This window comes from Exophiala viscosa, assembly GCF_022695815.1.
Source record: "Exophiala viscosa unplaced genomic scaffold EDD37scaffold_14, whole genome shotgun sequence".
NCBI classification, from domain to species: Eukaryota; Fungi; Ascomycota; class Eurotiomycetes; order Chaetothyriales; family Herpotrichiellaceae; genus Exophiala; species Exophiala viscosa.
The window spans coordinates 484,249-509,211 of NW_026944366.1; the positions used below are offsets into that span (position 1 = coordinate 484,249).

The window sequence follows — 24,963 nt, forward strand, 5'->3', positions numbered from 1 at the left end:
TAGAGAAATTCTCAACACTTTGCGATGAGATATGCTATGGGAGACTGATGATACGTTTTATGAGTTGCAGTGCGCAGGCTTGCTTAGAATGTCGAAAAGTAAAGATGAGATGTCGACCTGCTGTAGGCACAGCAACCTGCGATCGCTGCCTGCGGAAGTCCATGGAATGCGTCTTTCACCAGAAGAAACGAGGAAGGAAGCCATTGAGGTAAGCGCCTAGACGAGCACTTGATCATAGGATGCCGAGATCAGGACTAAGCCCGAGAAGACGTTCTGCAATAGAACAAGCTGAGAATATCGACGGGCAGCGGGTTCCCCAGCGGGCGTCCGCAGCTCTCGCAGAAGAAGATGACCAGCCTACATTTGCTACGGCGTCAGAGAATTATCTGTCTCCCGGACCGAACCAAGACGAAGCAGGAAGGAACTTCTGGGCTGATGGCGAAGGACTTCAACCATCCTCGCTGCTGAACAAACAGGCCACAAATGGAAAATACTCGTTGCAAAACATCCTTAGCATCAGTGATCGCCTACACCTGGTCGACCCAAAAAGTGCTTCAGACCTCCCGGAGGACGATCCCATCTCGAAAGGTATTGTGTCGTTTCACATCGCCACATCTCTATTCGAAAAGTAAGTATCCCACTCCCGAGGCAATGCCCACAGCTTATTTGCAACAGCTTCATGAAGAGTTTCAACCCATTCATCTGTGTTCTCGATCCCGCGTTATACACCTTCCGACACGTCCGAGAGAGGTCTTCCTTCCTCTTGACGGTTATGCTTGCCGCTTCGTCAAAGGTATACAATCCTGCATTACACCCTGAAATACACAAGTACTCAGAGCAACTGCTCAACGGTGCCTTCGCCCAAGGCGCCAAATCACCAGAAGTAATCCAGGCCATCTTGCTCAGCACATATTGGAAACAGCCAGAAGATACTCGTTCCTGGTCTCTCATCGGATATACCATAAGACTATGCATGGAATTAGGTTGGCACAAGTTCAAGCCAAACAGTGACGCAGACGACTCCGCGGCTTCCGAGCTGGTAGTTCGGCAGAGGCGTAACGTTGAACGCACATGGTTCATTTTCTTCGTATAGGAAAGAGGGTCTGTCAACCCTTCCTGGGGCACAGCCTTTCCCCGCTCCAAATCACATGCTAACGTATCTATTTAGGATGAGCTTACAGACAGGCAAACCTTGGATGATTGAGAGAAGCGACTTCCTCGAATCCGTCAATACCTGGTACAAACATCCTATGGCAACTTCGAATGACGCCACCTTAGCTGCGCTGGTGACCCTTCGACTTGCCACGGCAGATATCATTGATATCTTCTGCCCACTGCGACCAGCACCATGTACGACACACGCTTACCGGCTTGACTCGCTCTTGAAGACACTCACTCCTCAGATAGAGGCCTGGAAGAAGCATTGGGTCAACTTAAGCTCGGATACAGGTACGTCTGCCATGCTCGTAGTGTTGGCGTCCACGATCCTGTGCTCATTACTTCGTCACAGAGCAATGACATTCTTTCTTGGTGTCCTTCTTTGGTACGCACGTGCTCCTCATTCTCTACTCGTTTCCATTGCAGACTTCGATATCATCGCCGATCGGGGCGTCACTTGTCGATACCGAAGCATTCTGGATCACATACACCAGTGCCATAGAGATGCTGCAGCTCGTCTCCCATCATTCCGTCTCACCCCTTCTGAGCTTTGCTCACGATTCTGTGCACGTAATGACTGCATACAGCGCTGCTTTCCTAATCAAAGTGAGTTCAGAATGTCCACTATTCATCCTTTGCTGGATGTGTGCCCAAATTGTTGCCATGCAGACGCTGATCCGCCTTAGTTGCTTCTTTCAGTCAACAAATCGATTCGGCAAGAATTCGAGACGGCTGCCTTGGAAACCATCAATACCGTCGCTCGCGTCTTCGCAGACCAGTCAACGCCACCGAATTATGCTTGTGCCTTGCAAGTAAAATTCCTCCACAATGTTGTCCAGGAGTACGCAAGAGCTTGTAGAGGACGTTATGCACATGAAATGACAGAAGCTACAACTGGTGCAGCCCAGCAGTATCAAGTCGGGCAACAACCACCTTCGCAGCAGGACTTGAGTCGCCGTGAAGGGCCGAGCCAGCATGAGCCATTCATTGAAAACACCGCGCGGCATCAGAGATCGGCTGAGGACGCATCCGATAGCATCAGGAATACTAGTTGTGGGCAACAGTTAGTTGAGGACGTTCCATTCAGGGCTGATGGGATGGCTTCTGCGTTGCACGAAGCCGCTGGCCAGGCATCGTCTCCGAATAGGGACATGACCGACGATGAATGGGCGGCTATATTTATGAACGCAGGTTTTGATATCGAAGCCGGTGTATTTTTCCAATGACCAAGACGCAACAATAATAGCAATACCGAAGGCGATCAGGTTGGGTCCTTGGACATATCTTCTGGGGCACCGATGGGACCTCATCGACCGCTTATCTCGTGGTCTAGGGTGGGGATCTGATTGAGTTCGGCTCTGCCCGAGTGAAAAAGTCATTGACTCGTCAGTGACCGATACTTTCGATATCAATTCCCTTCTGCTGTGCCCGTCTCGCCGACTCCTTATGCTGACACAGTGCATCGAAGACATGAGTACCAAATTTCTTGAACGCTTCCGTCAAGCCGCCAGCTGCAATGAGTGACTTCTCCATGTCACTGAGCTGGAAACCAAAAGCCCTGCTTCCACACCGGACCTGACCGCTGTTCAAGTCGATACTGATCTCTTCACCCTGCGTGGCTAGACGATGAAATTCTTCTTCCGCGATGGTGATCCCCAATAGGCCAATGTTGGGCTGGTTGCGGGCGTAAATGAAAGCGAACGACTTTGCGATGACACATTGGACACCGGCGCCGAGTAGGGCGTTGACCGCGACGTCTCGTGACGAGCCACAACCGAACCCTTCGCCTCCGACGACGACATTGAATCCGTCCTTGACCATTCGCCTGAATTCGGGCATGAAGAACTCCATGCAATGTTCTCCGAGGGATTCATTCGTGGTGTTGCCTGCAAGGAACTTGGAGGGGATGATCTTTCAAACAAGTGGTTAGAAACTTCGTCCATGGAGGAAAACTGGAAATTTCTGAGGTGGACGTAAAGGATGACCACTTCTGGAGGTTGAGAGACGTTGTACTCACCGCATCCGTGTCTACGAAATCACCCAAAACCAGCACTTTGCCATTGATCACGTTTGCTGCTGACTGTCGCTGACCAGTACCTGCATTGCTCGGGCCGTCCGCTTCTGGATCGGATTGCTTCTGGCCTTCGACTTGCTCTTCACCGTCAGCCCCGTACGGCTCCGCATAGGACAAGCGTTGATGCTTGCTTAGGGGCCCATCGGTCATAGTGAACGGCTGGTAGCCAAGGCATTCCTGCAGATATGCCGGGTCGATGGCCTCCAGAAGGGCCTTGGGATCGCAGATGGTCATGGAGAAGGACGAGGCGGCAACTGTGCTCGCCGATCCGAGATTTGCGAATGAGCCTTTTTTCAACCTGTCAGCCTAGCAGGACTCCGGAGTGATGGATACCTACCGGGCCCCATTCTGTTTGGAAAATTGCGGTTTTGTGATGACATCCACACCTCTCCCGGCGCAGCCTGGTCAACCCCTTGGCCAACACACATGCTGCAGCCTGGGACGCCGACCCTGAAGCCAGCTCGTCTGTAGATGTCGAGCAGACCGAGCTTTTCCAGCTTGTGTCGGATGGGTTTAGATCCAGGCACCACCAGCCGTCGGCCGTGGTCGCAAGGCTTTTGTCCGCATTCGAGGCCCGCTTTCAATATCAAAGCGCCCATGACCAAGTCCTCCTCGGCCGTGGTGCAAGCTCCGATGAAAGTGCCATCCAATCGAGTCCCCGCAACTTCACTGACTGGCACCACGTGGTCTGGAGAAGGATAGACAGCGACAAGGGACTCGACCTTTGACAGGTCGACCTCAAAGGTGTCGGCATATGCGGCGTCCGAATCTGCCTTGAAGTACACTGAGTCGCTTTTGTGTTTCTTGATACGCCGTCGACCTACAAAGTCCATGGTCCGCTCGTCTGCTTCGAAGATGCCAGTTACGGCACCGAACTCCTGAACGACTTGAAGTCAGAAACAAGAAAAAATCCCAAGGATACTTCATAATCGAGGCTGCTTACCGTGCACATGTTGGCAATTGCAAATCTAGCATCGCACGACAAGTGCTGCAGGCCAGGGCCTGTAAATTCGACGACGCAATCGGCAGCGATCGTGTTTCTCTTGTACTCTTTCAAGATGTACAGGATCGTATCCTTTCCGCCAACCCCTGGCGGTGGCTGGTTGGTCAAACGGAGATTGACCGTCTTTGGCACGGAGAACCAGGTCTGTCCAGTCACCAAAGGCATACAGACATCCGTGGCGCCCATGCCGATAGATAGACAGCTCACGGCCCCAGCCGAGCAGGAGTGCGAGTCGGCTCCTATACACAGCATTCCAGGTTGTGCCCGCTCACGAACGAATTCGGTGTGCATGATCGTGTACTAGTAGAGTGTTGGTCAGACTGGGATGGCTTGTCGCGGCAAGAAAAGGCCTGCTCTTGTGACAGAGGACCAATGCTTGCACTCACATTGAAACCCTGGAACTCGGTCATTTTGAAATCCTGCTTGGCCCTAAGACTGGTGTCCATGAGCTTTTTCACCTTCGGTTGATCGTATAAGGCCGGCTCTACTCGATGGTCACCCGCGAGCCAAAATCGATCGTTTCTGAAGATACCCGGTCGCCCCACCGATTCATAAACTGCTTCCATACCCTTGGCGATTCGTCAGTCTAGGAAGGTGGATGTTGACAGTAGCACTCACCTGCCAGGAGAGCTCGGACGCCAGGACCCAGTCGACCTCGACTTGGATGATGTCTCCCGGCTTGACATAGCCCCGGCGAGACACATCGTGCATCGCGAAAATCTTCTCCGCCATGGTCATTCCACGTCTTCCCTTGGGTCTCTCGGAGAACAACTGCGGCCTCGACCGCGCTCTTGCAGCACTTTTCAGGGCCTCAAGGAAAGCAGCACACAGAAAAAAGACATCGGCTTCCTCGGATGTTCGCAAGGTTTCTTGTTCGTTCAGCCCATAGCCGCCAAAATCGGGTTCCGCAATACATCGCCGTAGTGCCTCTTCAAGTGCTTCGGCGACGGCGACCGCGCCTGCGTCCTGCAAGCTACTCGATACACAGCGTAGAAATGACAACAGATTCCCTTGGTCGGGTGGGATGCGGCTGTCGCGAATGATGGAGAGCACCACAGTCGATGCATCTTCGATCAGCGAAATGCACTTCGACTCTGACGAGCGAAGATCTCGGTCAGGAAGGCGGACAGTGACTTTCAATGTTTGCCTTGTCATGTCCTTCATTTTTGTCTTTTACCAGGGACAATTTCGTGACCGTATTGGCTTCGCTGCATTCAATAAGTATGTCAGTAGCACTACAGCTCACAAGCGGAGTCTCAGATCATTTCACCAACTCTCGATCTTTAAAGACCACCGAGATCAGGCACTTGGTGCGGCCCCCAGCATCGCCTGGTACCCCAGGACGCTGAAGGTTGGAGTCGAAGATCCGCAAACCGTTGTCGGGCCGTGAGCGGAAAGGCAGAGTTGTTTCGTCGATGAGACACCCATGTAGGCGCAGCTGTGGTGCATTATTTCACAGAGAACCCCCGCAAGCGGGCCAGCCGGGCCACGACTGGGAACCATGCGCTGACTGACGAGAGTGCGTGGGATCTACCCATTTTGATGTGTCGTGAGTTGTCCTTGTTCGGAATATGAAACCAGCTGATGTACCGCTTTTCTCCCAACTTTCGGGTTACAATAGAGCCTATGGCCGACAGATCTCACACACTCCATAATAGAACCAAATTCAGGTTGGTTCAAGACGGCATTCTCTCCAGCAAAAACAATGGCAGACCCTTCTTCTACACGCCTACGCCAAATGCTCGCGGACCCTGAAAAGATCGTTGTGTGCCCGGGAGTCTACGACGGCATCAGTGCACGTCTGGCACTGAATGCAGGCTTCGACGCTCTCTACATGACTGGTGCAGGCACGAGCATGTCGCGTCTCGGCATGGCCGACTTGGGCCTGGCCACGATGACCGAGATGAAAAACAACGCGGAGATGATCTCCAACCTCGACCGGTCCGTGCCTGTCATCGCAGACGCAGACACCGGGTACGGAGCGCCCATCAACGTGGGCAGGACGGTCGCAGCATACATTGCGGCCGGGGTCGCGGCCTTCCATCTGGAAGACCAAGTCGTCAACAAAAAATGTGGGCATCTAGCCGGCAAGCAATTGGTGTCAAAGGATGAGTATCTGACTCGCATCCGGGCCGCGGTTGAGATGAGGAGACGGCTCCAGTCGGACATCATCATCATCGCACGGACCGACGCACTCCAGTCGCTGGGCCTGGAGGAAGCTCTCGTCAGACTCCAAGCTGCGGTCGACGCAGGCGCAGACGTCGCGTTCCTCGAGGCAATCTCTACGCGGGAACAGGCCGAGGCCGTGTGCCGAGCCTTCAAGGACAGCAGCGTGCCCGTCATGTACGGGATGGTGCAAGGAAGCAAGGCGTACAAAATGACCCCGACTGAAGCAAAGAACATGGGCTTCAAGATTATCGTGTACGCTGCTGTCTGTCTGGCTCCGACGTTTTTGTCGGTTTCCAAGGCGTTGGAAACATTGAAAGAGGATGGGGATTGTGAGAAATACGGTCCTGAAGCAAATCCACATCGCCTTTTCGACGCTTGTGGCATGCAGGAACTGCTCGAGTTTGACCGGGTCTCAGCGGGTTTGCTGAACTAGCTTATAGCCCGTTTGTTTCGAGGAGTTGGGCCCTTTATCAGTGGGATCACTCATTAAGAAGCAGTCTTTTGATTTTGTATTGATAACCTAGATCCCTTTACACAAACAATTGCTGTTGAGATACGACCACATACTTTGTAGAGACTAATTTGGGTCGTGGAAGAGTGACGTGTCTTGACAAGATATATCCTTGATACTTCGCCTGAATGCCGGTAGAGTCTTTAGACGTCTACATAAAGGGGCCTCGAAACAAGCTATAAAATCTCATGAAAGCATTGTGTCAACGTTGTTCTCTTTTCAGATGTGTAAAACTCCCGTCCAAGTATCACGACAATTCGTCGGGTGCACGAGTACACCATTGGCAAGCGCGGCCTGATACTGCCTTTGACTGTCATCGACTTTTCCCTCTGACATGCCCGAGAAAAAAGTCCTTTCCAGGTTCCAGATCACAGAGAATACCGGAAGTTGATGTGATTGTCGCAAACCTCCTCGAAAGACTTGCCAACACCGGGATGCTCTTGTCCTCTCTCTTCATACTCCCGGAGCTCCTGGTCTGTCTGTTTGTTGGCGCGAGCCATTAGGAACCTTGCTGCAACCGTGCATACCATTCCCATAACAACAAAACCAAGAAGGATGCCGTGCCCCTCAAAGAAGCGAGGTGGCGTAGTATAGATTTGAGCGGCGCTCATGCTCAGTCCCTGACCAACGATCATAGCCACGCCCCAGGAGATGGCTCGTTTTGTGTTGCCACAGAAGGTGATCTGGATCCAGGTGATTTGTAACACAGCGGCGGGATAAGCACCAGCCACAAGGAGGGAGGTGCCGAACATGCCGACCTGTTTTCCAGTGGAGCTGATCAATACGATGAGACCGATGGCGCAGGAGGTCAAAGACCCGAGAATGAACCACGACTTGTTGCGGTAGAAGTCTGAGAGGTACCCAACGGCAAGCATGCTGAAGAAAGAGCACGCGTATGGGATGATAGTGAAAAGCTGGCTCTGGATTTTGCTGTACCCAAAACCTACGACAATGGTGGGAAGGAAAGCACCGGTCGCAGCGAGTAAGGTGGAATTGCAACCCGCGAGCAGAGCTAGCAGGTACGTCTTGGGGTCCAAGAGACTTTTGATGATCTGACTCGACTCAAACCTGACACTCTTTGCGTTGTATTCTGGAGGACATAACAGAGCTTAGCCAGTGGACGACAATCACCATGAGCGAAGGAGATTGTCAGATTGAACAGGTATACCTTGACTTCTTTGCCACGCCACCTTGGTTTCCAATTCGCTGATGAATCTCGAAGTCTCCATACGATCGGGAAAGTTGGGCAGAAGTGCGGCATTCGCCAGACCGACAGCCACGGCGATAACGCCCTCGATCAGGAACAGCCATTGCCACGATGCTCTGCCGTCTGTGCCTTCGAGACCCTTCTGCACGCCATATGCGATGAGGCCTGAGAATACACCGGAAATGGTCGTTGCAGAGTAGAAAATGGCTTGAAACAGTTAGCAAACAGGCAATAGTAAAGCTCTGGGTCTGGGTTGCTACCAATCCTCTTGCCTAGCTCGTCCCTCCCATACCATATCGACAGGTAGAGGGGCGCGCTCTGAAGCAATGCTTCTGCAGCACCAATGCCAAAACGAAGTCCGATCAGGTCGCCATATCCCCGAGCTTTGGACATGCAGCAGACAAATATTCCGAAGGAGGTGACAGCAAAACCCAACACGATCTTTGGGCCCAGCTTCCTGATGAAGAGATTGCCAACAAAGATGCAAGCGAGGTAGCCGGAGTCCAAGAACAGTTAGGGACCAGCTCAAATGGCAGTGCGTGGAATCCACTCACAGAAGACCATGACGACGTTGTAAAACTGCTTGTCCGAAAGCTTCAGGGCTTTTTGCAAGCCCATCAATCGGGAATAGCCAACATTGTTTCGGTCCTAGCAGGCCGACGTGAGTTTGGAGCATAACAGGCAGGGAAGGCTTCTTACCATGTACGCCAAAAGGTACGAGAGCGAGAGAAGTGGCAAGATGACAAGGTCGAGCTTCCAGAGGAGGCTCTTCTGCGCCTGGAGCTCCTCTTTCGAAGGAACCTGGGAAGTCTGAACTTCCACATTGTCGGTGTGTTCTTCCAAAGATATATGCGTTTTGGTGTCGTCCGCCATCGAGGCAATGTTTCTCTCACTTGATTGTGTTTATGAAACAGATGGAGCGTTTGTGAGAAGGTGGAAGGTGGGGTTGGGAAGCTGGATATATAGTTGGAAAGTCCTGTGTGCCCCTCCAGATGTCAGCTCTGGAGGTGTCCCGTGGGGAGTCCCCGCAATGTATAGGCCGTTCAACTTTAGCATTCACAACTTCGACTTACTGGGAGGAGCAGGCGACGGGTTTCGCTCGGCGCGTACTTCTCGGGCCGTGTGCGCTTTGCCTGTCCAACAGCCTTGGCAAGGATGAAGCATGGGCCTGGTATGGACTCAAGTATGTAGACTCAGTCTCCAGGAATGATGATGGAGCATAGCCATTTCGTATTGTGGGGTTTGGCATCGCAGAGACCGGAAGACGCTAAAGAGCTCTATCATCGGAGAAAGGCTTTTTGAGCACCCCACCAGCCCTTACCGGCTTTCAGGCAATCGAGGCCGCCCGGAATCTCGAGAAGAGTGAAGAGTTTGGCTGGCGTCTCAAGGTTATTGCAAGGGATGAAAAGGGGGGTGCCAAATGGATCCGATTGGCCGTCAGCTTGCCGTGTCCGGTCCGCATGCGGCAGGTTGACGTGGTTCCGAGTACGGTACGAGGCTGCGAGGCTGCGAGCTGTAACCGTCGACGGTAGTGGCCATGCACGCCTTCATCCTGGGGAGCGATTCCAGTCACGGCCAACGGCTGGACAACAAATGAGCCAGCATTCAAGAAAAGATGGCACAGTCTGACCAGAAGAGCGGCACGGATGCAGAACGAGGAAGCCAACCACCTTCAGAGACCCATTGCCTCGCGATCCCTATAAACAAGCTATTCCCGTCGTTCGTGCCAGACTCGGCTTTTTGGAAGTTAGTCCGACCATCAAGTTAGAACAAGCCGCCTGCAGGCACTTGGCTTCCCTGGAGGTCATCAAGTGTCCAAACACGCGAGCAAACGCTAAGATGAGTGCTATGCAATTGGACGCACCACAAGTTTACGATGTAATTGTTGTGGGAGGAGGGAATGCAGCCTTGTGTGCAGCCTTGTCTGCCCACAAGGCCGGAGCAACCGTTGTGATCCTTGAAGCAGCGTCCCGGGAAGAGCGCGGAGGGAACAGTCGCTTTGCGGGCACAGCCTTCAGAGCACCCCATCAAGGTTTGGCTCATGTCAAGACGGTTCTATGCGAACAGGCACTCGAAGATGCTGAACGCTGTTCCATGTCGCCCTACACTCCTGAAGACTACCGAAATGACCTCCAGTCGACTTCGCACGGTCGTAATGATCCACTCATGTCCGAGATCATGATCCAGGATGCCTGGGAGACGATCGAATGGATGAAAGACAAAGGAGTTCGCTGGGAAACGACCTTGCGCAAGTACTACAACATCGAGACGCAGAAGGGAATCATCATCGATCTGATGAGCGGCGCTCCAGTGAAGGTTGTTGGTGACGGGGAGGGTCTTATTCGAGACTTGTACAACGCCGTAGAGAATGCGAGCATACCTGTCAGGTATGACTGCCCGGCACATGAGCTCCTCACATCGGGAGACACCGTCTACGGCGTCAGGACTAGACAAACGGACAAGTACGTCGACTTCTACGGCCAGGTTCTTCTGGCATGTGGGGGGTTTTCGGCCAATCCAGCAATGAGGAGACAATACCTTGGTGAAGGCTGGGACTTGGTACCTGTTCGTGGCACCAGACACAACACAGGGACCATGCTCCGCCGTGCGGTGGAAGCCGGGGCACGACCGGTGGGACATTGGGGGGCAGCTCATGCTTCACCACAGGACATCGACGCCCCTCTGACCGGAGACATCACCAAGACGCCGGTGATACCCCGTTATTCCTACACTTACGGTATCAGCGTCAACGTGGAGGGGAAGCGATTCTTCGATGAAGGTGAAGCTGAGTTTGGGCTGACCTACGCGAAGATCGGAAAGATGATAGGAGATCAGCCTCGCGCGATTGCGTACCAGATCTTCGATCAAAAGACCATTTACCTCCTCCAAACGCGATATTCCTCGGGGAGGCCCATCGTGGCCGACACCATCCGAGAGTTGGCGACCAAGCTGGATGTCAACCCAACTGTCCTGGAGAGAACGGTGCAAGAATTTAACGCTGCGTGCCCCGGTGCTGATATAGGCCACTTTGACCCGCATCACCTGGACGGTCTTTGCACCTCTTCATCACTGGCGATCCCCAAATCGAACTGGGCGCTGCGCCTGGAGAGAGGTCCCTTTGTGGCTTACGGTGTGACCTGCGGCATCACCTTTACCTACGGAGGGATTGCCTCTGATGACAAGGCTAGAGTGTTGAACAATGAAGGCAAGGCCATGCCAGGTCTTTATTGCGCAGGTGAAATAGCTGGCGGCGTCTTCTATCACAATTACGCTGGCGGCGCAGGTCTGACCAAAGGTGCCGTATTCGGACGAATCGCTGGCCGTGAGGCAGCTTTGCGTGCGAAGGGTGCAGGTGGCGAGGCCGCACGCTTTCGGCCTTGCAAGATGGAGGCAGCTATATCTTCACGTCGTACAGCGTAGTTGATTCTCCGACTACCAATTAGAAATAGAATAAGTGGTCATCTCTAAATTAACTTGGCCATCAAGGGATTGTCACCCTTTGCAGAGCCCCTCACCGTCCCTGTGCAATTGGTGCCAAGTTAGACGAGTCAGAGGCGGGGGAGCCCCTACTTAGCCCCTCAAAAGCTGCCATCGGTTGCTGTACCTTAGCCTAACTTAGAAAGCTGCACACGTCGACCCAACTCTCCGGCTCATGAATTCGCTTTTCTAGGGTCAACATCAGACCACATCCAACAAATCCAACGAGGAGGAGGGCTGTGACCCAGAGATGCGCTCGAGTGCCGCATACTGTCAACAACGAGGGTTCAAATGACAGGTTCTCACACTGCCTCGCCCGACAGTGGGCGGAGAGGCCGCAAACGAGCACGGATCGCATGTCGTGAATGCCGACAAGCCAAAATACGCTGCGGTCTAGAAAGCGTCCCATGTCCAAGATGTCGGAGGATGGGACTCGACTGTACTGTCGATCCGTCTTACCAACGGGCCAATCGCCACGACAAAGTGCGAGAATTGCAGCGACAGCTGGCACTGTTGCAGAATTCCGTCGGATCTCAACAGTACGATACGCCACCGGCGCCCACCACCTCGGTTCCCCTAAGGAGCCAGCAGACTCGACGCTCACTGGAGCATGAACCCGGTGGTCAAGTCACTATTGCGCCGGTTGGCATTGTGTCTGCGGTGGCGGCGGCGGCGGAAGACCCGACGACAATTCCCATTCTGGAGGGCCGGCAAGGTTGTTCCGCCGATGACGGGCCCGTCATACATGAGATTGCTGGGGACGACCATGCAATCCCGTCAATAACTGCAGCAGAAACGCCTGATCGTGAATGCAGCAATGGCACGAAGGCCTTCGACTGTGTCCTTGGGGCGATAAGACTAAGGCACACACAGGCCAAAGCCATGTTTGCGACGTGAGTGTGACCTTGGCCAGTGGAATTCTCCCATGTCAAGGACCGTGAAGTGACACTGAATACTGATACTGACATGGTATATCAATAGATATTTTGAGAAGTACCACCCATTCTTCCCGATCCTTGACCCGCAACGTACGAACGAGTTATGCTACGAGACCTCGCCTCTCCTGTTTTGGTCGGTCATTGCTGTTGCGGCAAGGCAGCTCCAACTCGAAGACCACTTTCTGAAGCAGCTTGGGAGCGAGCTCAGCCGCACATTCTGGGCCACTGTTGCCTCGAACACGTCTTCGACGCAGCACGTCCAGGCAATGCTGTTACTTGCATCCTGGCCGCTTCCCGATGTCCGGTTGTGGACCGACAAGTCCCTGACGTTCAGTAAGATGGCCATGAATTCGGCCATGATGATGGGCATGCATCGACCGGGATGCGAGCATGAGTATTCAAAGGACTCGGCCCAGCCCGGCAACCGGTGGGATGTCCTAGAAAGAAGTCGCACATGGATCGCTTCGGCGGCTCTGTGTCAGAGGTTAGGCTTCCCTGCCTTGAGTATTTGATCGACCGTGATGGCCGGCTAACGGGAACAGTCTGTCTCTAGACCTTGGGCATGGCTCGATCTCACACTTTGACGACTGGAGCATTCGCAGTGCCTGCTGCATGGGCTCTTCTTTCTCGGCAGATATGCCACTCCAGATCTGTCATAGTCTGATGATACAACGGTGCAGTCACGACGGATTGAGGTCCCTTGCACAAGCCGCTGATGGACCCTACGGCATACCAGCAGGCCCCAACCCTTTCGACCTGATAGCTGACTGCGAACAACAATTCCAAGACCTGGAAACTTCACTGGACGATCAACTTTCTCTGGCCAACCGGCTTGAGCTCCACGGCTCGAAATTACATATCCAATGCTTCTACTTCTTGTACGATGATCGGGTCGACCTTCGGCTGCCTGGAATATTGAGAGCTTACGCCACGGCCTCCACGCTGATAGCGACCATTTTGTCTGACGACACCTCGCATGATGTCTTGCCACATGCACCTCTGAGATTCACAAGCATCATCTTGAATGCCGCTTTGGTCATCTTCCGGATCCTCCACTCCACGTTCGCGATTGGGCTCGATTACGGCCATGGGAAATTGTTGTTCAACGCCGCGGCCTTTGCAATGCAGCAGCTGTCGGTTCCGCAGAAAGACCGAGACTTCCCTCTTCGGGGCTCCGACATGCTCCGAGCATTCTGGCGTGCGGGAGAGCGGAGTACCACAATGTGTAGCCAAGACTTGAGACTCCGTGTGAAGTCCCGAATGGGTGCCAGCCTCGTCTATGACTGTCTGCTGCTCTTCCGCCAAAAGAACAAGTCCGCCAACTTCTCGCAAGCTTCGACCACGAACGGCAGCCAGCTGGCTCCCCATAACTTGGGCCTGACAATGTCACCTTCCGAGAATGTATACACGGATCCAACGCATGTACCAGATCCCGCGCCGTCCATCTCGGGCTCTATGTTCTCCGGCGAGCTGCTGCATATCAGTCCGAACATAGACATGGACAATATGTTTTGGCTCGAAGATATGGGCTATCCCGGCTTCTTCGACATGGGCTGATCTCAGAGGCTCGACGCGTGAATGACCAAGACTACAACAAGAACAGCGATATCGTAAACGATTAGGCTCGCCCCTGGATATATGTTTCGAGGCATAATGCGACCTCAGCGACGGTCTATCCCGGTCTAGGGTGGGAGGCTGAAATGTGTTAGCTCTGGACTCCTGATGGAGTTGTGGAGAAGACCGTGCCTCCGTGCAAGCCCATCGAGTATGAGATCGACAAGATAGGGTCTTGCTGCTGCACATACTAGCACAGTGCTAGCATCCAAGCACATGGAAGCTTGATAAGAGTGATAGACCCGTCTCTCGGCTCGTCCCTTGCGATGATTGGCTCCAAACCAACGTCATGGCCATTTATGGTAGCCCACCACGAGTAGCCGTTGGCAAGTCACCACGAGTACTTTTGCACTCGCGTCCAGTCCAGGAACACCAACAAGGCCCACGTGCCTCAGATCCGGCAGCAGGGCCGTCGATTGTTGAGTCCTGAGGCTAGGCGCCGATTGATACAGCTCAGTAAGTAACAATGGCATCCTGACTCGACCCCCTTCCTAGTATGCGTCTTTCCAGATCCCTTTATCTTGTCATCACCACGTTCATGTGCCTCTATTCATTTCAAACGAACAAAGTCCCATCTCACATGTGACTTTCAGCCAAGAATTCCGAAGCGCATCGCAAGGTCTCAACATTCCTGTCAAGGTTGTCCACCTGCCAGATGAGCCACATGCCAGGAAGATCTGGGAGCGGGAAGCCGTTCTGGTCCGACCGGACGATTACGTCGCCTGGCGCTCAGGCTCGGAGGAGGCCAGTATCAGTGAGGACATTGCTCTGGAGGTAGTGAAAATCGCCACTGAGCAGCATTTGAGCCGGGAGGATCAATTCGCGTTCATCAAGTCGATCCAGGTCTGGAAGAGGGTTTCACAGGAACCGTGGGCAATATCGACGAGGAAAAGGTCGCTATGCGTGCTGCTTTCCAGCAGTGAAATCTTGCCGTCTAGACTCGATACTGGCATCTCTGTCCAAATGGCGCAGGCCTCAACAAGCTAGCTGATGGGTGCGTCAAGGAAAGCATCCGGCCACTCCGGCTCATTCATGTCTTGCGGCACCTGAAAGTCGCAGTTGGTGAAATCTAAGTTCCAAAACTCCATTGCCTCAACGTTGCCTTCGTGCGTGCCAGGAGCCCCCTGCAGGTTGGGTAACGTAGATGAATGGCTGCTTGGAGTCTCTTTGCCAGCCCTGAAAAGGCTGACGGGCGGGACTTTTTTGAAGTAGTCGTAACATGCTGGGCGCGTTCCTTCCCGACTCGTCGAAGATGCTTGTTCTTGCTGATTCGACTGCCTAGTGAGTGCTGCGGCAGCTTCGCGTCGCAGCTCCTGCGAAAACCAGACAGGATAGCGATGGATCAACTGCATGTCGACAGAACTAAGGTCGGTCGGGCGGCCGAGAATCTCATTCATACCTGACACCAATCAGCCATCATGAGAAGGCACAACGTACAACAGGTCACTCACGGAGCGCTAAAGAGGCTAGTCTCCATTTTCCCCCGAGTTTGTGCTGAATCATTTTTGTGACTATATTGGATGAAGTAGATAATGGCGTGTCAGTTGGGTTCCATCCCTTCCGGACGTCCACCGTCAACAACAAGCAAGCCAGGAATGGGTGGGAAGTAGGGAAAAATTCCAAGGGCCAATAACTTGTGATTTTGGTGAGCTCCACAGCTCTTGTTCGCCGCCCGTTTGGCGCGGTATGACGGCAGATGCCCAGATCACCACCGTCCCGCTCGTCGACTACTAAGTTGCGGATAATGTAGCTGGTCGAAGACAGGAGAAGATTTGTCCCCACGATCCAGTTCCAATTCGAGTTCGATGTCTCGTAGGCCGACGAGTCGACCTGGTTGCTCAGCAAATTGAAAGAGGAAGGCAATCCTAGCCTCAAACAATTGATCTCATTCTCCAGGATGGTACGTTCATCGAGACTCACGCCTACATTCTGCTGGAGATATTCGTGGGCACGAACATTGAGCAGTTGTGCTAGAAGGAACCATGGCCTGGCATCTGTCTGGGGCATCTCATCAAAGATAGTCTGTATGTTTCCCCATCTTGATGGCAATCTTGGCGCGTCCACCTCCTGCGTGGCGAACCAAGCTTGGTCCGATACTGGAAGCTTCACGGCGGCGCGGCGCCAATCAGTCGAAAACGGACGTTTGGAAATGGAGGACCCGAAGGTGTCGAGCTCCCAAACGAGCCACCAAGCGCGACGTCGCTCCTCCTTCTCTACCCAGTCCAAGGCGATTGTGACCTCGTCCTCTTCAGAGTCGATGTCTGCGATTCCCAATTCGTATGCTAGTCTGACACACACTCCTACGCAAATCCATCCCTGGAAGTTGAGACCGGAAGTATAGTAGTTGAAAGCCAAGAGTACGCAGCCTTGCAGGTACGCCAAAGTTGGAGGCGTCTCGATGCTGCGGGCGTCTTTGTACGTTTGTATGGTATGTTGAGTATATACGTCTACACATTGCTGCGTAGTCAAGCCGCCTAGCTCATGAGGTGACAGAAACCTGCACGACAATGCGAACATGCTGCACAGGAGCAGGGCTTCATTGACGGGGAGCTGGGCAAAGCCATCGGGCCGGTTTTCGAGCGTTGCGGATAAGCTTCGGAGAAAGCTTGGCTTGTGAAGAATGGGCAGCCAGGATTGGACGTGGTCAAAGAAGAGTCGAGCCAGACGTAGGATGCAGGGATAAGAAAGGTCGGAAGGAGGAATGAAATTGCTCGTGTCGGGTTTTCTGGATGCTGCTGGATCAATGCCAACTACAGCCGTGGTTGATTGCGCTGGTCCTTGAGGTGGCAAGGGTCCTGGCAGCGAGTCCAGCGAGATCACTGCTTCGGCAGGAGGCCGAAGGCGGAGAGTCGATCATTCCCCTCCTCCACGGGCTCCTGCGTGGGGCTTTGTCGAGGAGTTCCCACGAACCTTTGTTGCTGATAGTGCGTGTGCGTGTGCCGTGAGACTGCATCGGAGCTACATTCGTTGCTGGGTGGCTGATGTCCGCCCATCGATGGCAACGTGCCAAACAACTGGACCAAGGGATCAAAATCAATCGTGAATTTTCCGGCTTTCTGTGGTCGTGGCCCATCTTGGTAGGGCGTTTTCCTTTTCGTGGGGAAAGTGCAATCCTTACAAGTTCGAGAACAAAGGCCACATTTTGGGCGCACCATGTCACATTTTGTCTTTTTCCGATTGCATTGAACGCAAGCACGATTTGCAGATTGGACAGGCTTCGGAGGCCCATCATTTGCCGGATGCGCAGAGTTGTCTTCCATTCCAGCTTGTTGGTGGTGGGCAACCGGGGCTGAAGTAACATGTTATGGTGACATAGACACGGACTGCCCTCCCTTTGGGGAAAGATGTAGGAGCCCCAAGCTGCCCAGTCCGCCGACTTTCGGCCCGGGGATTGGCACCAACGACAAGCCTAGAGTAAGCCCTGGCTGGAGAAAGACGGGCACGCCGAGGCTTTGTCAGTTTGGTCCAGAAAGCCTGAAAAGCACCTACGTCAACGTCCCCCGCACCGGGAGGTTTAGACAAAAGCCTCAAAAGCCCACAGTCTCTCTACCAGCTCAGCTGCATCAATATGCAGTATTGAGGCTCTCCTGTAGCCATCTCGTGCCATGTCCACCCGCACGAAGGCAGCTTGTAGGATCTCCAGGACAATATCAATTAGTCAGGCACCCACCGGGTTGTGGCAGCATTGTGCTGCAACCTATCACGCAACAGTGGATGCGGAAGAGCTCTCAAAATACCCTGCAACCTTTGGCAGTTGCTGTTATGAGCATCAGCGCCGACACCTTGAGTGTGCGGTTTGATCGTCGAGTCGATAATCTCACTCTAGCAATAACCTCCACGTAAGCGAACCATGTCCTTGCCTGCTACGGGCTTTGACGAGGATTTTGATTACATGATGGTACGGCCCGATGAGCTACGCAATGTCCGCGCTCAGGGCCATCAAAGACCTCAGAGATGGTGACCAGTAGTGGAAACTCTATGTCCTACGTAGTCATCCTCCCGTTGAAACTGCAAACCCTTCCTTGATGCTGTGCCCTATAGATGTCCCGAAGCAGGCTTCGAAGCCATAGAGCCGTCTCCACGTATTGTCGTTTGTCTGTCCTGCGAGATTTGATCTTCATACCGCCTGCGATACACCTCCCTAGCGTCGGCCGTGGCATCATAACTCAAGAGGTCCTTATTGTATTCCGAATCCAGCCAAGTGTAGGAAGAGCGTCCAGTGGCAAAATCGAAATTTGCCATTTCAGCATCACGTTCTTGCTGCTTCGGGCCGTCGTTTAAGTGGTAGAATATCCGGTTCTGTTCTGCGCCGGCTACGTTCAGAGTAGTACGCTGCTTGCGCATCTCCTCATAGAGATGTAGTATTGTCGGTTCCAGACAATGACGCAGCTTCGTATCCGGGCTTTCAAGATCTTTTTTGTACTCACTAAGGAGATTCCCAAGAACGGCACCGTCTTCGACAGCCATGGCAGCGCCCTGAGCTTGGTAAGGGAGCGTCGGATGGCATGCATCGCCTAGTAACGCCGCATTGCCCTGGACTATGTCAGTCCTGATTCGTGATATTTGCAATGAGACCTTGGAAATTACCTGCACCCAGGTCTCCAGCTCCTCGTGGTGCATCAACTTCCACTTAAGGACAGAGGAAATGCACGAGATGAGGGCCGTGAGACTAATATCACCGAGGTCAGTCCTCCACAGAGCTGGGTCTGTCGAGGGGGGCCCTACATTGGATCCCAGCCATCGAACGTGGCTCTCATCTCAGATATATCCCCTTCAGAGGATCGAGTGCCGTGTGGAAGATTGTCCGGTCTTAGCAAGACCAGATTGAATTCACTTCCCGCCCGGATGGGGTAGAAGACGCAGTGTTTGTCGGGACCAAACCAAACGGTGACAGCTTTCTTCGCACACAACTCGTCAACACGGGGATTGTTCAGCACTTCAAGCTGAGAACGGCTGAAGGTCGCACGGTAGGCAAGATCTCCCGTCTCGGTGGGAAAAGAGGGTCTGGACACGAAGCTCTCCCGTAACGACGATCACAGGCCTTCGACCAGAGTCAGCCCGTAAGCACGCCTTGACGAACTTGATAGGGTCCGCACCATCTGCTCCGATAACCACGTCGGCCTGCATCGTTGAGCCGTCCATCATGGCAATCTCGGTACCTTCAACGTTGATATTTTCCACATGAGCGTCGCGCTGGAGCGTGGCGCCCAGTCGCAAAGCTTCGTCGAGCAGTATGGTATGGTAATCCTCGCAGTGAATAACCCTGTACGTGTGAGCGATGCACATACAAGACCGTGGCATTGGTTACCTCCAATGACCACCATATAGTCCGACTGAAGCCTGCCCATAGGGTTTACTAGCGAGTAGCGAACCGTCGGCATATCTTCTCATGTCAAATGATTCCACTATTGTCGACACTTTTTCAATCTGCGGAAGCACGCCCAATCTGCCTAGAGTTTGGGCACTGTTGGGAGGAATTTGGATGCCAGCACCGACCTGAGCACCAGAATTAACCGATAGGCCTTTTGGTTGACGAATATCGTACGGACATTACCTATCTTCGGCGCCCGCTCTAATATGGTGACATCGAAGCCTCCATGTCGACAGGCGATGGCAGCAGTAAGACCGCCCAGGCCTGCGCCTACAATTGTCACCTTCGAAGGCGCAGCCATCTTGTCACATGAATCGAGCTGTATGGGAGGAAGCAAGTAAGAATTAAGGTAAACGGTTCAACGCAGAGCCTCATCGATGCCTGAATGAAAACAATCTTTCGATTCTCAGTCCCAAGTAAATAGTAAGGCATGTAACCATGTTTTCCTGCCCCTGGTCTGGCTCAGTCCATTGTTCGGGGGCGGCGCCGTTGCCAGTGCGGGACGGTGCAGCTGGACTTGCAGGCCGCGGCACCGGTCAGGGCATTGGGCGCGGTGTTCTATTCAAGTTCTCCGCGCCTTTTCTTGGGGTCAGGTGGTTTTGAGCAGTCACCCCCAATCTCACAGGCCGGTTCTCCAGACGCTTATTTGGGTCTAGTTGATTTCGAGCGGTCACCGTCAGCTCCACAGGCCGGCTCTCCAGGCGCTTTTTTGGGTCTAGGTGATTTGGCGCGGCCACCGTCAACCCGTCCCCATGTCCCATTTGAGTTTAGGCCTACTTTTGGTCTTCTGAGGAGGGTCTGGGATAGGCTGAACAGACAAGAAAGTTCAACAATGCATAATAACAAGAAGGCTTGGGAATGGTCCCGGCCGAGGGGGCACTGCTATGGCAAGTGCGGAGCCCCGCGTTGTATGTAAATGGGAATTTTAAATAGCTTGCAAGATAATCAGAGTATCATCGTACCTATAAACCCCATCATTGTAATTCTATGCTTTGTCCAGCTCCTGCAGCCATCCTACGTATACAAAATGGCGGGTTTGCTGTCGTCAAGTTCAATGATGAAATTGTTTTCGATGGATGACTTCCGACCATGGCTAGTCATAGTGCTGCTCCTGATACCCTGCCTTGTGCAGCTATCGCGGGTGGGCCGCAGACGTGCACATTCCCCCCCTGGGCCTCCAACAATCCCGGTACTGGGGAACTTGCTTCAGGTATTTCATATCAGTTCGCTTCCTATGTGCGATGATATCGAGCTTAGTTTACGTCTCAGATGCCTAGTCGAGATATCCACAAACAGTACCGGGCTTGGGCTGAAGAATACGGACCAGCCTTTACATTGATGCTTGGACCCCAGCCCATGGTGGTTCTCTCCACCAACGTCGCAGTCAAAGAAGTCTTGGATAAGCACTCTGCAGTGACCAACGAGAGGGGAGATCACTATGTAGGGCATCGCATCTTGGGTGGAGGTGAACATATGCTTTTAATGGTACCTGCCGTGTTTACTGCACTTACGTTTTACAGCAAGAGCTGACGCTTTGCTGTTAGCCCAATGGTCCTAAATGGCGTCTGCAGCGAAAGTTGATGCAGAAGATGCTCAACGTTTCGGTTTCTCAAAGTTACATACCGTGAGCTCACCAATCCAGGGGCAGTTTTGATTCATCAGTGGTGACTTATTGTCATCAAACAACAGATACACCATGCTTGAAAATCAGCAGATGCTGTTCGATCTACTCCAAATGCCCGATGATTTCCAAGGCATCATCAAACGGTGAGCAGACAATGACTCACATCTTAAGTACATGGAAAGTGTGCCGGCTGATACTCTTTACGACGCCTAGGGCTTCGCACTCACTATTTACTTCTATGACATATGGGTTCGTCATGAGCTTCCTTGGCCACGTTCAATTGCTAAGGTCGAAACTCTAGCCGCCGTTGCCCATCGCATAAAGACTCCAACATGAGCCAATTCATCGAACTGTATGAAGCACGCTCCTTTATCGTCCGCGGCTTGCCATGGCTAACGCACACGATAGGTTGGATGAAATGCTGGATATCATGCAATCAAGCACTTCTGCATTAGCTGATGTCTTTCCCCTGCTTAGGTTCCTGCCCGACTGGATGTTGCCAATAATGACCCAAGCAAAAACACTGCACCGTAAACAGACCACTCTCTATCTTCGATTCTGGAACGAGACCAAGGACCTCCTTCGAAATGGTTACGCCAAGCCCTGCTTTTCAGTAGATCTGCTGCTTGAGCAGGAGAAAGAAGGGTTCGACGACAAGTTTGGGGCATATCTCGCAGGGAATGCGCTAGAAGCTGGAACGGACACTACTGCAAGTGAAATGATTGGCTTCATCCAGGCGATGGTGCTCTTTCCCGAGGCGCAGAAGAAAGCACAAGCCGAGCTCGACAGGGTCGTTGGTGACAGGATGCCAACCATTGAAGATATGGAGAGTCTGGCCTACATCCGATGCTGTATCAAGGAAACTCTTCGTTGGATGCCCACAGCCGTTATGGGAGCCGCACCCCATGCTTGCAAAGAAGAAGTTCCGTTCCAACGATACATTATTCCCAAAGGAGCCTTACTGGTCAACAATGTCTACACGATCAACAGGGACCCTAGCCGTTATGCCAACCCAGATCAATACGAACCGGAACGATATATGGGTGATAACAAGCACGCATCGGAATCGGCTCAGAGCGCTAATGTAGCTGAGAGAGATCACTTTACTTTCGGTGCAGGTCGACGCCTCTGTGCCGGCATCCATGTGGCAGAACAATCGCTTTTCCTTGGCATAGCCAGGATTCTTTGGACTTACAAGATCACACCAAAGCTCGACCCGGTTACAAAACAGCCACTGCTCCCAGACCAGGATAAATACACACAAGGAGTTGTCTGTATGCCGGAATCTTTCCAAGCCACGATTAAAGCCCGATCGCCAGAACGAGCTAATAGGATAGTGATGGAGTGGACGGAGGCGCAGAAGCAGTTGGACGACAATTCTCAGTGGAAGGTCTTTGGAGAAGGGCTCCGGTTCACCAAGATCAGTTAGTTTCCACGAGCATATGGATGAATCGGGCAGGCAACATTTATGGTTGCGAAGGTTGATATTAAAGCTGGTGTCTTCTTACAGTCAACAAGCTGACACCTCGATTTATCTCCAAGTCCTGGGTGCGAGTCTATTCGAGTCGGCTCTGCTCTCTTGGTGGAGTTATAGGGACGACCGACCGCTCGCGCAAATACGAATACATCGCTAGGCCTGGGATCGGCAAGATGAGGTCCTGCTCGTACGTTTATCAGCTGGTATGAAGCTTTGATAAGAGCGATAGTCTGGTCTCCTGACACGGCTCGTCCCTCTACATGATTGGCTCCAATCGAACGTCATATCCATTCTTGGTAGGCCACCACGAGTGACCGTTGGCAAGTTACCATGAGTACAAAAGCGTACTCATGTCCAGGAGCACCAACCAGGAGCACCAACCAGGTTCACCTACCTCGCGATCGGCAGGAGTGCCGTCGACCATAAAGTCTTGATACTATGGGCACCACTGATAACGCCTTCGTAGGTAACGCTAGAATTCTAACTCGATGCCGTCGTGATGGTGCCTTCCATAATCCTTTATCTGGCCATCGCCAGGTCTCATGAAAGATTCCGTGTTTGCTTTCGTTACAGTATTCGAACAAGTTGACTTCCTAAGAACCTACATACAACCTGGTCACGCAACAGGAAAGCCTAAGCCGACACCATGCCTATCTATCTATCAATGCAACGTGTGCGCTTCTCCAGCCCGGATGCCTACGAGAAATTCAAGGTCCTTTTCGCCGACAGTCGTCGCCACCTCATGCAACTCCCCGGGTTTCTGCATCTGACCTGGTGGGAACACCCCGAGGATAAAAATTGGTACAACGAGTGCAGTTTTTGGACCAGCCGGGGCGCCCTTTACGACTGGCACAAGGACACTTACCACAAGTACTGCAAAGCCTGGGCCGCCAATGGAGCGATCATTGAAGACATCATCACCAATTTCGAATTGGTCGGCACGCGACTGCTCCGCATTTGTCCTGTCTGCAACAAGTTGCAGGACAAGAAGTACGATCTGAACCAGGAGCAGGCCGTTCTCAAGGAACAATATCCCCAATGTGGCTTTCACTTTCCCTCTATGGAGGAGACGCCGTCGAGCTTTGCTGTCTTCAAGGACGCAGTGATGCCACCGGCGAAGGATCCCGAGCAAAATGGAGAGGCCAACGGCGAGGCCGAGGCGAGTGGTAAGGCGGACGGTAAGGAGGATGTCGTGGCGGAGGTGAGCGTGGGTATGGACGCGGGGAAGTGCCCAGTATAATGATCGTAGCTATCGTCTGAGATCGATGTGCCTCACGAAGTCATTGAATGGAAGCAGGAAGTGTCGTTAAGAGACGGGTGTAGATGGCCTGAGTACGTGGGGTACATTGTGATCAGAACGCCAGATGTAACGAGTAATGCACACTGTTTGACACCTACCAAAAAACCTTGCGTGCTTTTCGACATAGTGGTCGATGTACTGAGTCGGTTGATTAAAGTCGTACATTTAAATGGTTCGTACTTTATGCCTGAAGACTGAACGGCCGGCATACGTCATTTGCACTTGCGAGTCGCGACAACGGTTTTTCTCCACGCCGAAGTTTCTCCACAAAAAAGTTGTAGGACAGCCCTTGAATTCTGCGGCTTTGTTACTCTACAGTACGACCACTTCAAGCACAGTGCTTTCTTTACACATTTATATTATATTACGACCGGCGCAAGAATGGCAAAGACCGCTAATAAAAAGAATAATCCCACAGGTGAGAAGAAGCATCCAAGTCAGACCTGTCAGCCGTTACTGACAGTGCACAGCCAACCCACGATCTCGAGCCTCCAAACGAGCCACATCCCCTTCAATAGACGTCGACAAATCCGTGAAAGAAGCCCCTCGAGCGTCCGATGCCACTCCCGTCCTAGCAGCCCGCCCCTATGGAGGCATCACCAAATCCAAGCGCAAGGCAAAACCCCTGTCAAGAGGCCAACGGCGGCGGCATGAACAAGTCCTGGCAAGAGGAGAAGTCATCCAAGACGTTCTCTCAAAGAAACTGGATGACGCGTCCTCGAGGCTGAAAAAGAGGCGGGATCGGAAAAAGGTGTGGGATGATGTAAATGGTGATGCAGTCAATTTCGAGAACATGAAGGCCATACTTGGTGAAGATATGGACGAGACCAACGGCAATGCGAACGGCGATGACGACGGGTGGGTGGATGAAGAGATGGATGAGGATCAGACAGATGTCAAGATTGTGGACGGCGTCAAACTACCAGCGACGGCGGCGGCGACAAAGTTGGTCGTTGTCGATCGAATGGCATCAGCACCAACCACAGATGTGGAAGACGAGGTCGAGAAGATTACATGAGAGGCATCCACCAGATATCTCA

General features: G+C 52.8%; 11 protein-coding genes across 11 annotated transcripts; 7 read left to right on the forward strand and 4 right to left on the reverse strand.

The window, feature by feature from the left end:
• Positions 1 to 348: 348 nt before the first annotated feature.
• On the forward strand, positions 349 to 2,829 carry EDD37DRAFT_674996 (uncharacterized protein; the record flags this gene model as incomplete). Its single annotated transcript, XM_062819528.1, has 6 exons — positions 349 to 373; positions 445 to 628; positions 676 to 1,074; positions 1,169 to 1,427; positions 1,585 to 1,764; positions 1,845 to 2,829. The coding sequence occupies 6 exons, from the start codon at positions 349 to 351 to the stop codon at positions 2,382 to 2,384; spliced, it is 1,587 nt and encodes a 528-aa protein (XP_062666012.1). The 3' UTR covers positions 2,385 to 2,829.
• EDD37DRAFT_659950 (aconitase) lies at positions 2,545 to 5,399 on the reverse strand (the record flags this gene model as incomplete). The annotated part of the gene is made up of 6 exons (XM_062819072.1): positions 2,545 to 3,069; positions 3,176 to 3,519; positions 3,570 to 4,110; positions 4,176 to 4,535; positions 4,622 to 4,804; positions 4,854 to 5,399. 6 exons carry the CDS (start codon positions 5,397 to 5,399, stop codon positions 2,545 to 2,547), a joined length of 2,499 nt encoding a protein of 832 aa, XP_062666013.1.
• A 270-nt stretch (positions 5,400 to 5,669) lies between these two features.
• On the forward strand, positions 5,670 to 7,060 carry EDD37DRAFT_187188 (methylisocitrate lyase). The gene has a single exon (XM_062810032.1). It carries the CDS (start codon positions 5,941 to 5,943, stop codon positions 6,835 to 6,837), a length of 897 nt encoding a protein of 298 aa, XP_062666014.1. The 5' UTR covers positions 5,670 to 5,940; the 3' UTR covers positions 6,838 to 7,060.
• On the reverse strand, positions 6,932 to 9,297 carry EDD37DRAFT_641927 (retrograde regulation protein 2). Its single transcript, XM_062817340.1, has 5 exons — positions 8,822 to 9,297; positions 8,677 to 8,770; positions 8,383 to 8,625; positions 8,084 to 8,329; positions 6,932 to 8,005 (listed from the first exon to the last, which is right to left on the reverse strand). The coding sequence occupies exons 1-5, from the start codon at positions 8,993 to 8,995 to the stop codon at positions 7,284 to 7,286; spliced, it is 1,479 nt and encodes a 492-aa protein (XP_062666015.1). The 5' UTR covers positions 8,996 to 9,297; the 3' UTR covers positions 6,932 to 7,283.
• Positions 9,298 to 9,970: 673 nt separating this feature from the next.
• EDD37DRAFT_596430 (FAD binding domain-containing protein) lies at positions 9,971 to 11,562 on the forward strand (the record flags this gene model as incomplete). Its single annotated transcript, XM_062814585.1, has 1 exon — positions 9,971 to 11,562. The coding sequence occupies one exon, from the start codon at positions 9,971 to 9,973 to the stop codon at positions 11,540 to 11,542; it is 1,572 nt and encodes a 523-aa protein (XP_062666016.1). The 3' UTR covers positions 11,543 to 11,562.
• Positions 11,563 to 11,745: 183 nt separating this feature from the next.
• Positions 11,746 to 14,266, forward strand: EDD37DRAFT_187363 (uncharacterized protein). The gene is made up of 3 exons (XM_062810035.1): positions 11,746 to 12,492; positions 12,581 to 13,021; positions 13,080 to 14,266. Exons 1-3 carry the CDS (start codon positions 11,891 to 11,893, stop codon positions 14,092 to 14,094), a joined length of 2,058 nt encoding a protein of 685 aa, XP_062666017.1. The 5' UTR covers positions 11,746 to 11,890; the 3' UTR covers positions 14,095 to 14,266.
• A 613-nt stretch (positions 14,267 to 14,879) lies between these two features.
• Positions 14,880 to 16,817, reverse strand: EDD37DRAFT_187380 (uncharacterized protein). Its single transcript, XM_062810036.1, has 2 exons — positions 15,603 to 16,817; positions 14,880 to 15,550 (listed from the first exon to the last, which is right to left on the reverse strand). Exons 1-2 carry the CDS (start codon positions 16,666 to 16,668, stop codon positions 15,135 to 15,137), a joined length of 1,482 nt encoding a protein of 493 aa, XP_062666018.1. The 5' UTR covers positions 16,669 to 16,817; the 3' UTR covers positions 14,880 to 15,134.
• A 1,267-nt stretch (positions 16,818 to 18,084) lies between these two features.
• On the reverse strand, positions 18,085 to 19,808 carry EDD37DRAFT_675006 (putative salicylate hydroxylase; the record flags this gene model as incomplete). The annotated part of the gene is made up of 6 exons (XM_062819529.1): positions 18,085 to 18,684; positions 18,739 to 18,820; positions 18,877 to 19,167; positions 19,220 to 19,414; positions 19,460 to 19,647; positions 19,701 to 19,808. Coding segments are annotated over 6 exons (1,362 nt in total), but the record flags the coding sequence as incomplete, so codon positions are not given.
• Positions 19,809 to 20,594: 786 nt separating this feature from the next.
• EDD37DRAFT_596438 (cytochrome P450) lies at positions 20,595 to 22,809 on the forward strand (the record flags this gene model as incomplete). The annotated part of the gene is made up of 7 exons (XM_062814586.1): positions 20,595 to 20,732; positions 20,792 to 21,007; positions 21,067 to 21,146; positions 21,212 to 21,289; positions 21,360 to 21,395; positions 21,448 to 21,498; positions 21,555 to 22,809. 7 exons carry the CDS (start codon positions 20,595 to 20,597, stop codon positions 22,573 to 22,575), a joined length of 1,620 nt encoding a protein of 539 aa, XP_062666020.1. The 3' UTR covers positions 22,576 to 22,809.
• A 431-nt stretch (positions 22,810 to 23,240) lies between these two features.
• Positions 23,241 to 24,072, forward strand: EDD37DRAFT_641946 (uncharacterized protein). Its single transcript, XM_062817341.1, has one exon. The coding sequence runs from the start codon at positions 23,270 to 23,272 to the stop codon at positions 23,861 to 23,863; it is 594 nt and encodes a 197-aa protein (XP_062666021.1). The 5' UTR covers positions 23,241 to 23,269; the 3' UTR covers positions 23,864 to 24,072.
• A 232-nt stretch (positions 24,073 to 24,304) lies between these two features.
• EDD37DRAFT_613393 (uncharacterized protein) lies at positions 24,305 to 24,941 on the forward strand (the record flags this gene model as incomplete). The annotated part of the gene is made up of 2 exons (XM_062815446.1): positions 24,305 to 24,341; positions 24,394 to 24,941. The coding sequence occupies 2 exons, from the start codon at positions 24,305 to 24,307 to the stop codon at positions 24,939 to 24,941; spliced, it is 585 nt and encodes a 194-aa protein (XP_062666022.1).
• Between the last annotated feature and the right edge of the window lie 22 nt (positions 24,942 to 24,963).

Bases quoted from the DNA above. Each gene is read 5' to 3' on its own strand.
- EDD37DRAFT_187188 (XM_062810032.1), top strand. From the start codon at position 5,941: ATGGCAGACCCTTCTTCTACACGCCTACGCCAAATGCTCGCGGACCCT.
- EDD37DRAFT_641927 (XM_062817340.1), bottom strand. From the start codon at position 8,995: ATGGCGGACGACACCAAAACGCATATATCTTTGGAAGAACACACCGAC. The intron at 8,330-8,382 runs GTAGCAACCCAG...AACTGTTTCAAG, and splicing joins CGAGCTAGGCAAGAGGATTG to CCATTTTCTACTCTGCAACG. The intron at 8,006-8,083 runs GTATACCTGTTC...TATGTCCTCCAG, and splicing joins GGCGTGGCAAAGAAGTCAAG to AATACAACGCAAAGAGTGTC.
- EDD37DRAFT_187363 (XM_062810035.1), top strand. From the start codon at position 11,891: ATGACAGGTTCTCACACTGCCTCGCCCGACAGTGGGCGGAGAGGCCGC. The intron at 12,493-12,580 runs GTGAGTGTGACC...GTATATCAATAG, and splicing joins GCCAAAGCCATGTTTGCGAC to ATATTTTGAGAAGTACCACC. The intron at 13,022-13,079 runs GTTAGGCTTCCC...TAACGGGAACAG, and splicing joins TCGGCGGCTCTGTGTCAGAG to TCTGTCTCTAGACCTTGGGC.
- EDD37DRAFT_187380 (XM_062810036.1), bottom strand. From the start codon at position 16,668: ATGTTCGCATTGTCGTGCAGGTTTCTGTCACCTCATGAGCTAGGCGGC. The intron at 15,551-15,602 runs GTGAGTGACCTG...GATTGGTGTCAG, and splicing joins ACTAGCCTCTTTAGCGCTCC to GTATGAATGAGATTCTCGGC.
- EDD37DRAFT_641946 (XM_062817341.1), top strand. From the start codon at position 23,270: ATGCCTATCTATCTATCAATGCAACGTGTGCGCTTCTCCAGCCCGGAT.